This window comes from Oreochromis aureus, linkage group 14 (assembly GCF_013358895.1).
Source record: "Oreochromis aureus strain Israel breed Guangdong linkage group 14, ZZ_aureus, whole genome shotgun sequence".
Taxonomy (NCBI): Eukaryota; Metazoa; Chordata; class Actinopteri; order Cichliformes; family Cichlidae; genus Oreochromis; species Oreochromis aureus.
Window position 1 is genome coordinate 2579251 of NC_052955.1, and position 13353 is coordinate 2592603.

Sequence of the window (13353 nt, forward strand, 5' to 3'; positions counted from 1 at the left end):
TGTGTGTGTGTGTGTGTGAGAGAGAGAGAGAGAGTGTGTGTGTGTGTGTGTGTGTGTGAGAGAGAGAGAGTGTGTGTGTTGGGGGTCTCAGCTGTATGATAATGACCCACCTTCAGGCCGTGGAGCTTCACTGATGTCGTTAACGTGTCACCAAAAACAGAGCCATAAACTGTCTGCGTACAGTGTCAACACATGACAGTAAATAAGGCCTGCTGCATTCACTCATTCATTCATTCATTCATGTATTGGTGGTAATGTCTGAGCCCTGAGCTCACCAGGTGTTTCCAGGGGTGTTTAAATGCACACAGATCTGCTGCTGTCAGTTTAACCAATCAGAGCTGTTGTTGCAGCGGCGCTGTGAAGGTGCCAGTTTTCAGTCGGCTGCCTTCTGTTTGCAGCTAAACAGCCGTGAGCTGCTGCTGCTGGTGGGCATCTAATCCACAGAGAGAACTTTAAACCAGTTTAACAGCTGTGGAGCTTTCAGGTAACTTGTGAAAGATACACTGGTTAAATTTAGAAGAATAAACCTGATCTCAGAGCTACCCCGCAGCTTTGACCTCACAGGTTTGAAGAGCACTTCCATAAATACAGATTTCTGCTGTCAGCTGTGAAAATAAAGACACTCCGGCTCAATTTCAGGAAAATGTTCAGTGAATGGACCGAAACACAGAGCTCAGACCTCCCCTTCACCTCAGGTGTATGAGGAGGAGGAGGTGTAGCTTTTGTTGGGCTGCCACCCCCACCACCCAACCCCCCACCTCCACCATTTGTATTTGAAAGAGGGCAGCGCGTGCCTCTGCTGGTCCTGAATTCAGCCCCCCTCCTTCCCGGCACGAGGCACGCTTCATCACACCCTGTTGTCTGTGTGTGTGTGTGTGTGTGTGTTGTGTGTGTGTGTGTGTGTGTGTGTGTCACAGGGATGAATTCTGTGATACAAACCAACAACAACAGATGTTTGGCTCGAGACGAGTCAGCAGAGTCTCAGAGAAATGAGGAGGCGTGAAAACTCCTCCGAGCTGTAAACTGGATGTTTCACACACAAACTGGTCACATGACCCCAGCCCATGTGATGTCACTGAGGAAGAACAGGAGGAAGAGCTGAAAGTCAGAGCATCATTTTTCCAGCTGTGCAGGCTTCAGGGTGAAGGTCTGATCTTATCCTCAGACCACAGCACACCAAACCCTAAAACACGTTTGCAGAAACTTTTGACCCGGCTGCACATCCGAGTCCAACAACATCCCAGAACCAATTCTGCCGTTTGGTTTCACACGTGCAGAAACACAATGTGCCACAGCACATCATCTACAGTTCATATTAACCTTCATCATGTCGTGCTGTTTAAGCAGGGAACGCAGTGCTGCTCGTGAATCTCTGGGAGGATGTGCAGAAACATCAGAGCTGCAGGTGACATGCCGGTGAAAACTGCTCAAACCACATTCTCACATAATTTATTGAATCTGCTGGAAAGCGAGGAAGTGCTTTAGTGCACGAATCCATGTTTAAACATTCGAGTGGGGCCGTCTCAGTCCTGAAGCAACCGCCTGACGCTGGAAACACGTCAGCTTCATGCAGTGTTTGTGTATGGATGCATGGTGGTTGGATGCATCAGCAGGGGTGATGAGTCAGAGTACCGGGCTGTGATCAACTTCTTTGTCATGTGGTGCAAGCAGAATCATCTCCGCTCAGCGTGGCAAAGACCAAGGAACTGATTGTGGATTTTAGACCAGGAAACCCTTGAGCCCTGTTTCAATCCAGGGGGTCAACGTGGACATTGTGGATGACTATAAATACCTCAGAGTATTCATAGACAATAAACTGGACTGGGTTAAAAACACTACTACACTTTACAGGAAGGGCCTGAGTTGTCTCTATTTTCTGAGGCAGCTGAGGTCCTTCAACATCTGTCGGACAATGCTCAGGATTTTCTATGAGTCTGTTGTGGCCAGTCCTCTGTGCTGTTGCATGCTGGGGCAGCAGGTTGAGGGTTGCTGATGCCAACAGACTCAATAAAATGATCTGCAAGGCCAGTAATGTTGTGGGGAGCTGGACTCTTAAGGTGGTGTCGGAGAGGCGGATGTTGTCCAAAATAAAGAGAATGTTGGATAATTCCTCCCACCCACTCCATGACGTGCTGGCCAGCCACAGGAGCACGTTCAGTGAGAGACTGAGATGACCAAAAAGCACCACTGAACGACACAGGACATCATTCCTGCCTGTGGCCATCTCCCTGTACATCTCCTCCACCTCACACACTGTATACTGCAATAGTTACATCCTTTCTCTTTCTTATTTGGTAATGTTGTTGTCAATTTTCATGATATTTATTTATAATCACATCTGCCAACCCTGGATATTTATTATTTGGTGATTTGTATATATTGTGCTATAACTTATATCTTAACATATTGTATTGTTTAATAGTTTTGTCTGTTTTTGTTAATGTTACTGTACTGCAGCACCTGCCATCCACATAATTTCCCCAGGGATTAATAAAGTATGCTGATTCTGATATCTCTGTGTGTGAGTTTGTGATATATGAATGAAAATATGAAAAATGGCCAACTTTTATTACATGAATGAGTTCTAATGTGGCGCATGCGCCTCAGGCTTCACAGCGTCTTATTTTTACCTGCTGAGCACGTGCAGCGTCGGCACCCAGGGGAGTGAGGTCGCGTGCACACACCAGCAGGAAGCATCAGCGGACAATATGCACATATTCGATCGCGCGCCATCTGCTTATCGATCAGACCTCCCCCCTCCTCCTCAGACACACGCGCGCCACGCGCCTCGCCTGCTCCAAATGAGTATGTGCGCGTGCCCCTACGCACGGCAGCGTCAGGTTGATGCAGGTGAGACTCAGCTGCTGCTTTTGTTCAAAGCTTTATTGACGAGGTGAAACGCCGCGAACTCGTGACAGCCTGCGTCACACCATCGCAGGTAAAGCTTCGTTTACATTCGAGCGAAAGTCAGAGGTTAAAGGTCAGCAGGTTTCCTCGTGTGTCTGTGTCTCTGCAGTGAGGAAGGGGAGGCCCAGTGCTCGAGCTCTCCTCCTCCTCCTGAGGTGGTTTTACTGCCGCCGGAAGGACCTGAAAGGCTTCACACCTCCATCGCCTCCTTTTGTCCTCCAACACGTGCCCAAATGGCCCGACGACAGGCGGCACGAGCTTTTGTTCAGGTGAGACGACACATGGCGTGTGCCGCCCGCGAGGAGGAGGAGGAAGGAGGTGTTGAGGGGGGGCAGGCCGTGGGAAAGTCTCAGGTGTGAACAGCTGGGTGGGTTCACAAAAGTGAGCGAGGAGCCCCGCGAAGCGTCAACTCTGACACCTGAGCAGACATGCGCAGATAAACAAACGCTCTGCATCTGGTGGAGGAGGGGCGTGACCTGGAGGGTCCTAAAGGAGCAGGCAGGTAAATGACAGAGCACGGTGAAGTCTCACCTGTGAATCAGGGACTGTTAGCCCCGCCCACACGTCAGTACATCAATGACTCGAATGAACAAAGTTTAATTTTTTATTTGTTTAAAGGTTCATTTAGCTAATTTTATAGTTAACTTTCCTGAATTTATGGAATTCATAATTTAGTCTCTGAAACATTTTATTCTACTGTAGAGGTTTTTTACTCAGTATTTTTTATATTTTCTTATATTTTTAAAGAGTTTTTTTTATTGTGTCTTTTTTTTTCTTCTTTTTTTTAGACTCAAAATTTTCATTTAATTTTCCGGATTTTTACTTTGAAATTGCATTTTTATTTTTTAGGTTTTTATTTATTTGTAATTCTAATAATAATTAGTTTCCTCTTTTTTATGCGTCCTTACTTTAATTGTATTCATATTTTTACTTTAAATATTTATATATTTCTCATGTTTTTTTGTTTTTAACTGTCATTTTCATTATTATCTCCTTTGTTTTATTTTACTTTTTATAATTTACTTGAGCCCTTGTCTCGTGAATTTTACCTTTATGAGATATTTAGCTTTGTCATGTTGATAATAAAATGTTGAAGCTATCCCCCCCGGTGTAAGTAAAGTGTGTTTCAGTCTAAATGCGACACCTGAGCTGGTTTAGTGTTTTTGGAGCTGCAGTCTGCTGCCTTCTGTTAACGTGTGACAGCTGAACAGCCGTGAGCTGCTATGAGGCAAATGGAGGAGTCATAAAGCTCTGCGGCAGCCTTGCGTTCCCAGGTTCACACCTCCACACTGTGCTGCGGGAAGTCTGAGTGAAAGCACATTTAGGTCCCAAACCTCCCAGCCTGCACTCAGAAACGAGACAACACGCGGCTCAGATCAGTGCAATCGAAGCCAGACTTTGTGTTTGCGAACATTTCAACTACATCGTGCGTTCTTCTTCGTCTATTTGTCCTTTATCTCCGCTCTTATGTGAGCTTTCTCAGATCGGGGAATCAAACGAGCAGCTCAGGGTCCAGTCTGGCCCACTGGAGCTTTTGCAGAGTGTAAAAAATGCAGTAAACTCTTGAATACTTTCAGCTTATCAGAAACGCAGCACAGCACCTGCTGAGGCGATGACAGCGTGGGTGGAGATACTGTTGGAACGTCTGTAGATATGTGATCATTAAATGTGAACTTTTACTTCTTATGGAAGTTTGACTCCTGGAAGCCTGAGACTCAGAATCATGGCAGTGTGTTTGGGATGAAAAATGAAGCTGGTATCAATCAGGTGGTTCCTGATGGTCCTTCCATGATTTGATGGTTCTTTCTGTATTTGTTATTCCATCAGTTTTATCAAAGATCTCCAACACCATTGGCCTGACATCCAGCCCAAACCATGACAGAGCCTCCACCATGTTCACAGACGGCTGCAGACTCTGACTGCTGAGCCTCACTCCTGACCGTGACGTGGATCCATTTCTCCATCAGACCCGTTCCTCTGATCTTCAGCCCAGTTCTTGTCGTTTTCATACTTCCAGCCTTTCCTTCAGTCTCCCTTCATTATGCACAGCTTCCTGACAGCCGCCCATCCACTGCTTCAGTGAGCAGTAGATGATCATCTCTCAGGTCTTTGAGGCTCTGCTCATCTGCTGCAGAAAGATTTTTATAAGCAGGTGACCGTCACAGATTTGTTGTTTACTTAAAGGAAAACTTCCGACATTTGGAAGATGATCTTTTCCAGAAGGAACGAGTCTTTAGATTTTATGGGTGCGTTTTTATCTTTGTGATTTATGATCTGGGAGAACTGAAGCGTTTTTAGTTCATTAAAGGTTTAATCTCACGGTCTGAATGACGTCAACAGAAATGATCTCAAACTGATCAGCTGTATTGATCTGTGAAAGAAAAACTATGGACCTGATGGTTTCTGTTTGAAGTGGAAGCTCCACAACTTAAAAAGGACTCGTGCACACACCCTCGCTCACTCACCTCACTGGCTGTTTGCAGGTAGGTGGGCACTCTCACAACATCATGTGCTCGTTGTGTCCACATTTATTTTAAAGCAAATCAGGACATTTCCAGCATTTCAAGCAGGAACCAGCAAATAGTCTGTGTCGGGATGATCACACCTTCCTGCATCGGTCTGCAGATGGAAGGAGGGGGGCGGTGCTGATGCTTCCCATTAACACGGAAAATGGAAATGAACTTTCCATTTCTGGTGTGAAACGGGAAGTTCAGGAGCCTCACCTGTCTGTCAAACACTAATCAGTTAACCAATCACAACAAGTCTCTGCAAATGAGGTTGTGAAGTTTGAACTTCAGTCACATCGTTTCTGAGTTCAAATCCTCTGCGGTGGTGCACAGATGGAAAACTACATCAAACCTTTTGTTGTCATCGTGGACCTCACATCACGTGCGCAGAGACGAAAATCAAAGCTTCATTTTTACTGAGAACATTTCAGAAGAACAGATTGTTACTGTTGTTATGAAATCATGCTTTTGTGCTCTTTTATGAATGTCGGTGCTACATTTAAGAACACAGCGTGCATTCGTGCTTTATGTGCATCAGTTTGCATCAGCGGGAAGTTAAATCTCAGACAGGACTGAGAATTGAAACAAGCTATCCAGGAGGAGATCTGGATCTGTGTCATGAGTCTGACAGAGCATCAAAACGTGATGAGTTTGAGCCGAGGAGCCGTGCTGGCGGGTCGTTTTAATGACACTGGACTAAATGTAGAAAAACACTCATTTTTTTCTGCTGCTCATTATAAACCGACGGGTCATTAAATGTGAACTTTTCCGGGATGCACTCGTACCGATTTCACACCAAAATAAAAGAATCTGGAGCTTTTTTTTGTGTTATTATGCACATGTTATGATTTCAGGGCCCACCTATGATTAAATGAGCCGCCCTTGCTCTGTGAAGTCAGCCTGTGGTTTACTAATTTAATCCTGTAATCTGTAAAAACAGACTTTTTAAACCACTCGATCCTCAGCAAACGGCAGGATCTCGGTTTAAATCCCAGCAGGAACCCCCTGTGGGGGGCTCATCACCCACTCCGGATAAATGAAGATCTGCTTTAGTTTGTGTTTGAGCTTCTATTTAATCTGTTTGCCTTAAACCCCGAGCAGCCCACAGCTCCCACTGCATAAACAGCAAGAAAGTGGAAAGTTACTGCTTCAATTCATTTAAAGACGGCCGCCTCCCCTTTGCTAAGAGTCCAAAGTAGAGTTTATGAGAGGGATTTATTATCTCTAATATATTTTCAGTTGAGTTTGGCAGGACTCGGTGTGTATTTGCACTTTATGAGCAGTTAGGAGGGGCAAATATTTGGAATCTGAATGGCAGAGTGTTCCAAATATGCTATTTATACATTTATTCATGCAGGAGTGTTCTGGGCTTCATCACTGCCTGATGTAAACACCAGGAAAACATGCAAAAATAACCCTGAGCCTACCCAGCACATAGCCTGGACCAATTCATGCTTTTCAGTGATAATTTAACACGTATAATACATAAAAACACACAAATAACACCAAGCTAAAAAATATCCTGAACGATGTTTTGACTGCGGCGGGACATCTGCATCTCACAGGTGGTAACTGTCCCAGCGCCTTCACGGGACATAAACGTGCTGTGAAGAGAAAAACACATTTACAGGTTGTGGGCACGACGGGGCTGCTGCTGTAACTCCAACAGAAAGCACATTTCTCATGTTCGGCCCAGCGCCGGCCTCATTTTTCCGTACATTAAACATATACAGCAGCGCTGCACATGTTCTCTTAAAACTCTGCACAAACGCTTCCGCGAAGCCGGAGGAGCAGCCAGAAGATCAAAAGCATCCCGGCCGTGTCCTCCTCTGTCCAACGCGCTCAAGAACAGCATGTTTCAGATGCATTTGTTAGAGGGAAGCACCCTGAACCAGTGGAATTTCATTAAAAGAGGGAAAATTTAAAGCTTGTAAACAGCGAAGGGAAAACTATAAAACCTAAAATGATGAATAGAGACTGAAACGCCAAAGATTCCACCGATTTGCAGTTTAAAAAGACCGAACAAAAACAGGAAAATACACACATCATCACGTTGGTCGGTTTTATTTATTCTGGGTTTATTACCGATGGTGAGTTTACATCAACATGCACATCGAGATGAATGATTTCTGGACTCGTTGCTCTGGAGAAAGAATAAAAATCAGAGGCCTCGGAGGGCGGCGGTCATCGGTTTATCTGCAGCAGATCTGACTGAAAGTCTTTTTTCCTAAATCAGTGTAAACCAGAAATGCAGCACATCGTCCTCTTTGTAAAACACGCTGCTGTTTAGAGCCAAGAACGAGCCAACATCAGACTCGTGTACAGCGCTGTGCAGAAGTCTTACGCCTCTCCTCTAATCTTTATATTCTGCAGGAAAATGAGAACCAAGTGCAACAATTTATTGAAACATGCAAACAGAAACACGTCTCTATGAGGCAGAAACAGGTGAAAGTCAGTATCTGAGTGGACACCATTATTCTCCAGCACGGGCTGAAAACTCTCTCCAGGCTTCTTGAAGGACACTCAAAGCTCTTCTGTTTCAGTTCTGCTCTGCCGGGATGATCCCACACTGCTTCGGTAATGTTAAGCTCCATGAGGTCAATCCATGACAGAGTTCTCCACTGTGTGCTTTCACTGCGCTGGGATCAGTGTCAGGCTTTCCAGAAGGATCAAATTCACAGTCTGATGGTACTTTGTTTGAATTTCAGCCAGTGACGTTTGAGATTTATCAGTTTTAACAGCCTCGACTGTGGCCTCACTGTTGGGCCGCCGCTGTACATACCGCCAAAGATTTGGATTCCTCGCTCCCTCGGACCTGTTGTCACTGATTTTCAGCCCAGTTCTTGTGTAGTTTGGATGGTTCAGCTGAAGGCCTCGTGATTTTTAGGCTGAACACTTCTTTTGTCCCCTACTTGTCCAGTTTCCTCAAATTTTTTAAGGACACAGGCGAGATCCGCCTGATTATAGTTCTTTCAGAATCACCTTGTTGGTGCAAAAATGACATTTTATGACAAACTATTACCTTTAGCATTTTTCACAGATTCAACTGAAGAAAGTAGAACAAATCATCGGTTTGTGTGACAGGCTGCTTTCATCAAAGAGCCTGAAGACACAATTTAAAACTGATTCTTTGGCAAGTTGTTATGTGTAGATGCAACATGGGCGGAGCCTTTGTAAGGCCTGGGTAATGAGGTCAGAGTTAAATGGAAACAAAGAAAAATGTCTGAAAATGGTCAGGTACAAGGACTGGACTGTAAATGAGGGAACACTGAAGGATCTTCAGAAAGCTGGAGGAGGATCCTCTTTGAAAAATGACAAGTCGGACTGCTTAGAAGCAAAATAGAGAGAAATGAGGGGTGGCTTAAGACTTCTGCACAGCTGTGTACAGCATAGGAACTAGGTGTAGCTCGGCCATCTTTGCATCTTTGGTAGCTTCGTCACGTAGAGGTGATCGTTGTGGATCGATCACGTTCAGTCAGGAAGGTCGGGTCAACACCAGGTACGACAGGTGAACCACCCCGAGCCAAACACTGTCGCTTCTGAAACAGTTTGTTGTTCTTCCTCAGACGCCACGTCCCAGTCTCATACACCAGCATGTGCTCACACACACAGAATATCAGACTTCAATCTCTGTAAATGAAAGACCTCTTCCCTCGTCCTCACCTGCTGTTCCGGTCCTGGACGCGCATCCGTCCACGCCACGGCGGCAGACGCTGCTCGGCGTGCTGACATATTCACCAAACTCTCATAAATGCTACTTATTGTTTATTTGTATCATTATAAACAATATTCATGACGTGACGTTCGCCTCCAACAGCACAGTCTGAGACACACACACACACACAGGAATAGAAAATAAAATACACATTCTCAAAGTGTGGCAGATGACAGCTGATCTCAGGTCAGATCCTGTGAGCGGCGCGGCGACTGGAGCTGGAGTGGCGATGGCAGCGCTGGCCCCGATCAGCCTCCAACCACCAGCAACCAGAGTTCAGACCGACCTGGATCCTCTCCATCAGCAGCTTAAAAATCCATCAGGTGACACAAAGATGAGGTCCCGCCTCCACAAAAACCAGGAAGTGCAGGGCCAGTCAACGTCCTCGCTCCGTTCCCGTGCAACAGCCCCGCCCACTGAGACGTCCGTGAGGGCGGAGACCGCTCACCTGCAGCACGGGTCGGTCTCTCTCCCTCCTCTCACCTTGGACAAGTGATGGGTTGAAAGCGAGGAGGGGGCGGGGCTCACTGCTGCTTGGAGCGCCAAAACCGTGAGGCGATGGAGCCGATTGAGAGTCCCTGTTTCTTCTGCTGGGAGAGCTCGGACAGACGCTGCTCCTCCTCCTGACGGGCGGAGAAAACAGAGTCAAAGCTGTTCCTGGTGAAACATGTGACAGGTGCGTTTGATTTCTCCTCCTACCTGTGCCAGCTGAGCCTGTCGGCGCTTGAAGGCCTCGATGGGGTCTTCCTCCAGCGCATAGTTCTCCAACACCGAACGCACGTCATCCACGCCGCTCATAGCGATGGCTGACAGAGAGGAGGAGACAGAGGAGGTGAAACAACAGACAGGAAACACGGGAAGGTCAACCAATCAAATACGAGCATAGTGACAGGAGAGGGATGCACTGATGAATACAAGAAGCAGAAGTCAACTACAAAAACAAATGAAATTAAGCAGCGGTTGGATGACAGGACGGTCCCCGAACGCCTCGCCGTGCGTCTTACTCTTGAGGAAGTTGGCGAGGTCGTAGAGCGTTCGGTCCTCAGAGTTTCCGTCCCATTTCTTCAGAGCCAGGCCGTTGAAAGGCTGCAGGCTGAACGCCTCCCGCTTACAGTCCACCACGATGACCTTACTGCTGTCGCGGTTCAGACACGAGACGTCCTGAAAAAGACACACACACACACACACACACACACACACACACACACACACTTTTACTCTCCTGCTGCAGATAAAATCACTAATTAGATGAGTGATGAGATAAACGCCTCCTCCATCACTCCACCCCGACTAAAGTTGAGGGACGCTGGTGATCTTTCATGCCTAATCAAATAAGAGACTTGATTACCTTAATGACCCTTAAGGTAACACTTGCTAGCCCCAGCTGCTGTGTGTGTGTGTGTGTGTGTGTGTGTGTGTGTGTGTGTGTGTGTGTGTGTGTGTGAGAGAGAGACAGATGGAGAGGGACACTGTCTGTGGCCCAACCATCAGCCACGTCCTCACAGCTGATGAATAAAGGCCACCGTTCTCTTTAACGTTGTGTTTGTGTGAAGGAATCAAGCTGCCACTGAATCGGACCTTCTCAGTCTTTTATGCCATTGTGGAGGAATTCTGGCCACTCTTCTTTCCAGCATTGCTTCAGTTCATTGAGGTTTGAAGGAAGGATCTAAACGCAGCTCTCTGAAGGTGTCAGCAGGGTGACCAGTCTGGACTTTTTCTTTTTCAGCCATTCTGTTGATGATTTGCTGCATGGCTCCACTCAGCGACTGCAAGGTGCCTAAATTGTATCATCCCTCGTCCACCGTGCTGACTGTCGGTACGAGACGTTTGTGCTGAGTTTGGATCTCTGCAGTTGAGGACAAACGTCTCCACGTTGGTCTCATCTGTTTGAAGGATGCCGTTTCAGAAGTCTTCTGGTTTATTCAGCCTTTGTAAACCTCAGTTAAGGAAATGGCCTTGTAGCCCTCCCCAGCAGATGCTTCTCTAAGATCACTGCTGATTGCAGACCTGCAAACTGCCCAAAGCTCTGCTCTTATAGGGAAGCTCAAGCTTTCAGATGATCAGCACATTTGATAGTCGGCACCTGGCTGCTGCTTTCCCTCTTCCACATATTGTTTGTGCATTTCGTCTTCGTCTCAGGTAAATGAATAATGCCTGTGAATGTAAGTGACGTAGAGAAGATGCAATAGAGCAACATGGCGTGGACGTCTGACAACGATGGTCTCTGAGCTTAAGTAGAGCTCTTATGATGCCATGTGACCAATAAAAGCTGTCTGTGAAGCCTGCCATGTTGAATTTTCTAAATACGTTTTGATTCAAACTGTGAAACATTGGCTTCACTCTAGAACGGCAGCTGGAGGGGACTAAAGCTGGAGTTTGCTCCAGGTTGGGGGTTAACTCTCTGGGCCTGCAGTCATTTACACACAGAGTTACATCAATGAAAGGTCGCGCCCCGACAACTTCCCCAGCACCGCACTTCTCAGTCTTTGTATGAAAATTCCTCTCATCAAATCTGCCGTGCGATGTTATTGGCAGGCGCCATCTGTGGCTGCCCTCTCCGTTGGCAGATTAGAAACAGAAATGACATCTACTGCTGTGCAGCGTCCAGCAGAGGAAACTTTGCCGGAGCCGTCACAGAAGCTCACAAACACCAGCGTGACCCCCTCCTGTGAGACTCTCGGCTCATGTTCTCTGCAAATTGGGCAGCAGCATTTTTACAGAGTCGGGCAAGTGCTAAGAAATGGTGGACACACTCACGAATACAGTTTACTGTACTGTAAGCCGACAGCACTACTTATCCCAATCATATCTGAGGCTGACTCCGCCCACTGCATGGTCTTGAAAAAGACAAACATTTATTTGGGTCATTTCGAGCTGGATCTTCTCCCCTTGATGTCTTGGAGCACTGCAGTAGATGCCACATGCATCAGGCTGAGGAGCCGCTCGTCTTGCTATTGATGGCCCAGCATGCAGTCAATACTTTAGGCACACTTTGCTAGTACCGGGTTGAACCTTCTTTTTCCTTCAGAGCTGTTTTAATTCTTCATGTCTCAGATTCAACAAGGTGCTGGAAACTTTCCTCGACACAACAGCGTCACACAGCTGCTGCACGTCTATGACCCCCCCATTCCGCGACATCATAAAAAAATACTCTATTAGGTTAAGATCTGGTGACTGTGGATGTTTGAGTGAACTTCACGGTCATGAAACCAGTTTGAGATGATCTGAGTTTGTATCGTGGTGATTTATCCTGCAGCCACTCAGGCTGTGGAGTTCGAACGATGCTCACCAGGGAAATATCCCCCACACCATCACACCAGCAGCCTGAACTGGTGACAAAGGCAGGATGGATCCATGCTTTCATGATGTTTAGCCAAACTCTGACCAGGAAATGTGTTTCCAGTCTTCTGCTGCCCAGTTTTGGTGAGTCGGTGTGAGCTGTAGTCTCAGTTTCCAGTTCGTAGCTGACAGGAGTGACACCCATTGCAGTCTGTCCATTCTCCTCTGACCTCTGGTATCAACAAGTCATTTTCTCGCAGAGAACTCCTGCTCATAGGACATTTTCGATTTGGATCTTTTTTGGACCGTTTTCTGTAAACTCAGATGGTTGGTGGGAAAATCCCAGCAGATTAGCAGTTTCTGCACCATCCCATGGTCAAAGTCACATTTCTTTTCCATTCTGGGGCTCAGTCTGAACTTCAGCAGGTCTTCCTGGGCGTGGTTATATGCTCTACATGTGACTGGCTGATTAAATATTTATTGAAACAACAAAATATCCTTGAAATCCAAGTCTTAAGTTTATTATTTAACTGTGTGTTTAAAAATAGTATTCTGAGCAGCTCTGAGGAGACCCAGGTGGTTTCATTGGGATATTTTGTGAGTTAATGAGTGAAATGTACTTTAGATTAATGTTAAATGTATTCTGAGTTTGTTATAACAGATTAAGGTCATTTTTAGAGTGAGAAGAGTGCACATGTACGTGCACCAATACAAGAGCAGGGATCACTTCACAGTGTGTTTTAGTGTCTGCCGACCTCCTGATTTGGGGTTTTGCATATATAAACTAAACATCAAGCTTAAAATGAATGATTTAAAAATAACTAAGTTAATCCAACGGTTGTGCTTCTTATCCCGGCAGCAGCCAACAAACAATAAGACGTCTGATCCACTTCAGGCCAGCAGCCGATGCTCGGATGCAGGCCAGCCAACAATAGGCAGAGGAAG

The 13353-nt window shown here is 46.3% G+C and overlaps 1 protein-coding gene across 1 annotated transcript in view; it reads right to left on the reverse strand.

Moving 5' to 3' along the window:
• Positions 1 to 9602: 9602 nt before the first annotated feature.
• timm50 (translocase of inner mitochondrial membrane 50 homolog (S. cerevisiae)) overlaps positions 9603 to 13353 on the reverse strand; it is a 38408-nt gene continuing 34657 nt past the window's right edge. Inside the window, exons 9-11 of the mRNA XM_031751868.2 lie at positions 10134 to 10290; positions 9829 to 9935; positions 9603 to 9752 (exon numbers count right to left, since the gene is read on the reverse strand). Coding sequence (XP_031607728.1) covers positions 9654 to 9752; positions 9829 to 9935; positions 10134 to 10290 — 363 coding nt within the window. The 3' untranslated portion in view covers positions 9603 to 9653. The remainder of the gene's footprint in view (positions 9753 to 9828; positions 9936 to 10133; positions 10291 to 13353) is intronic.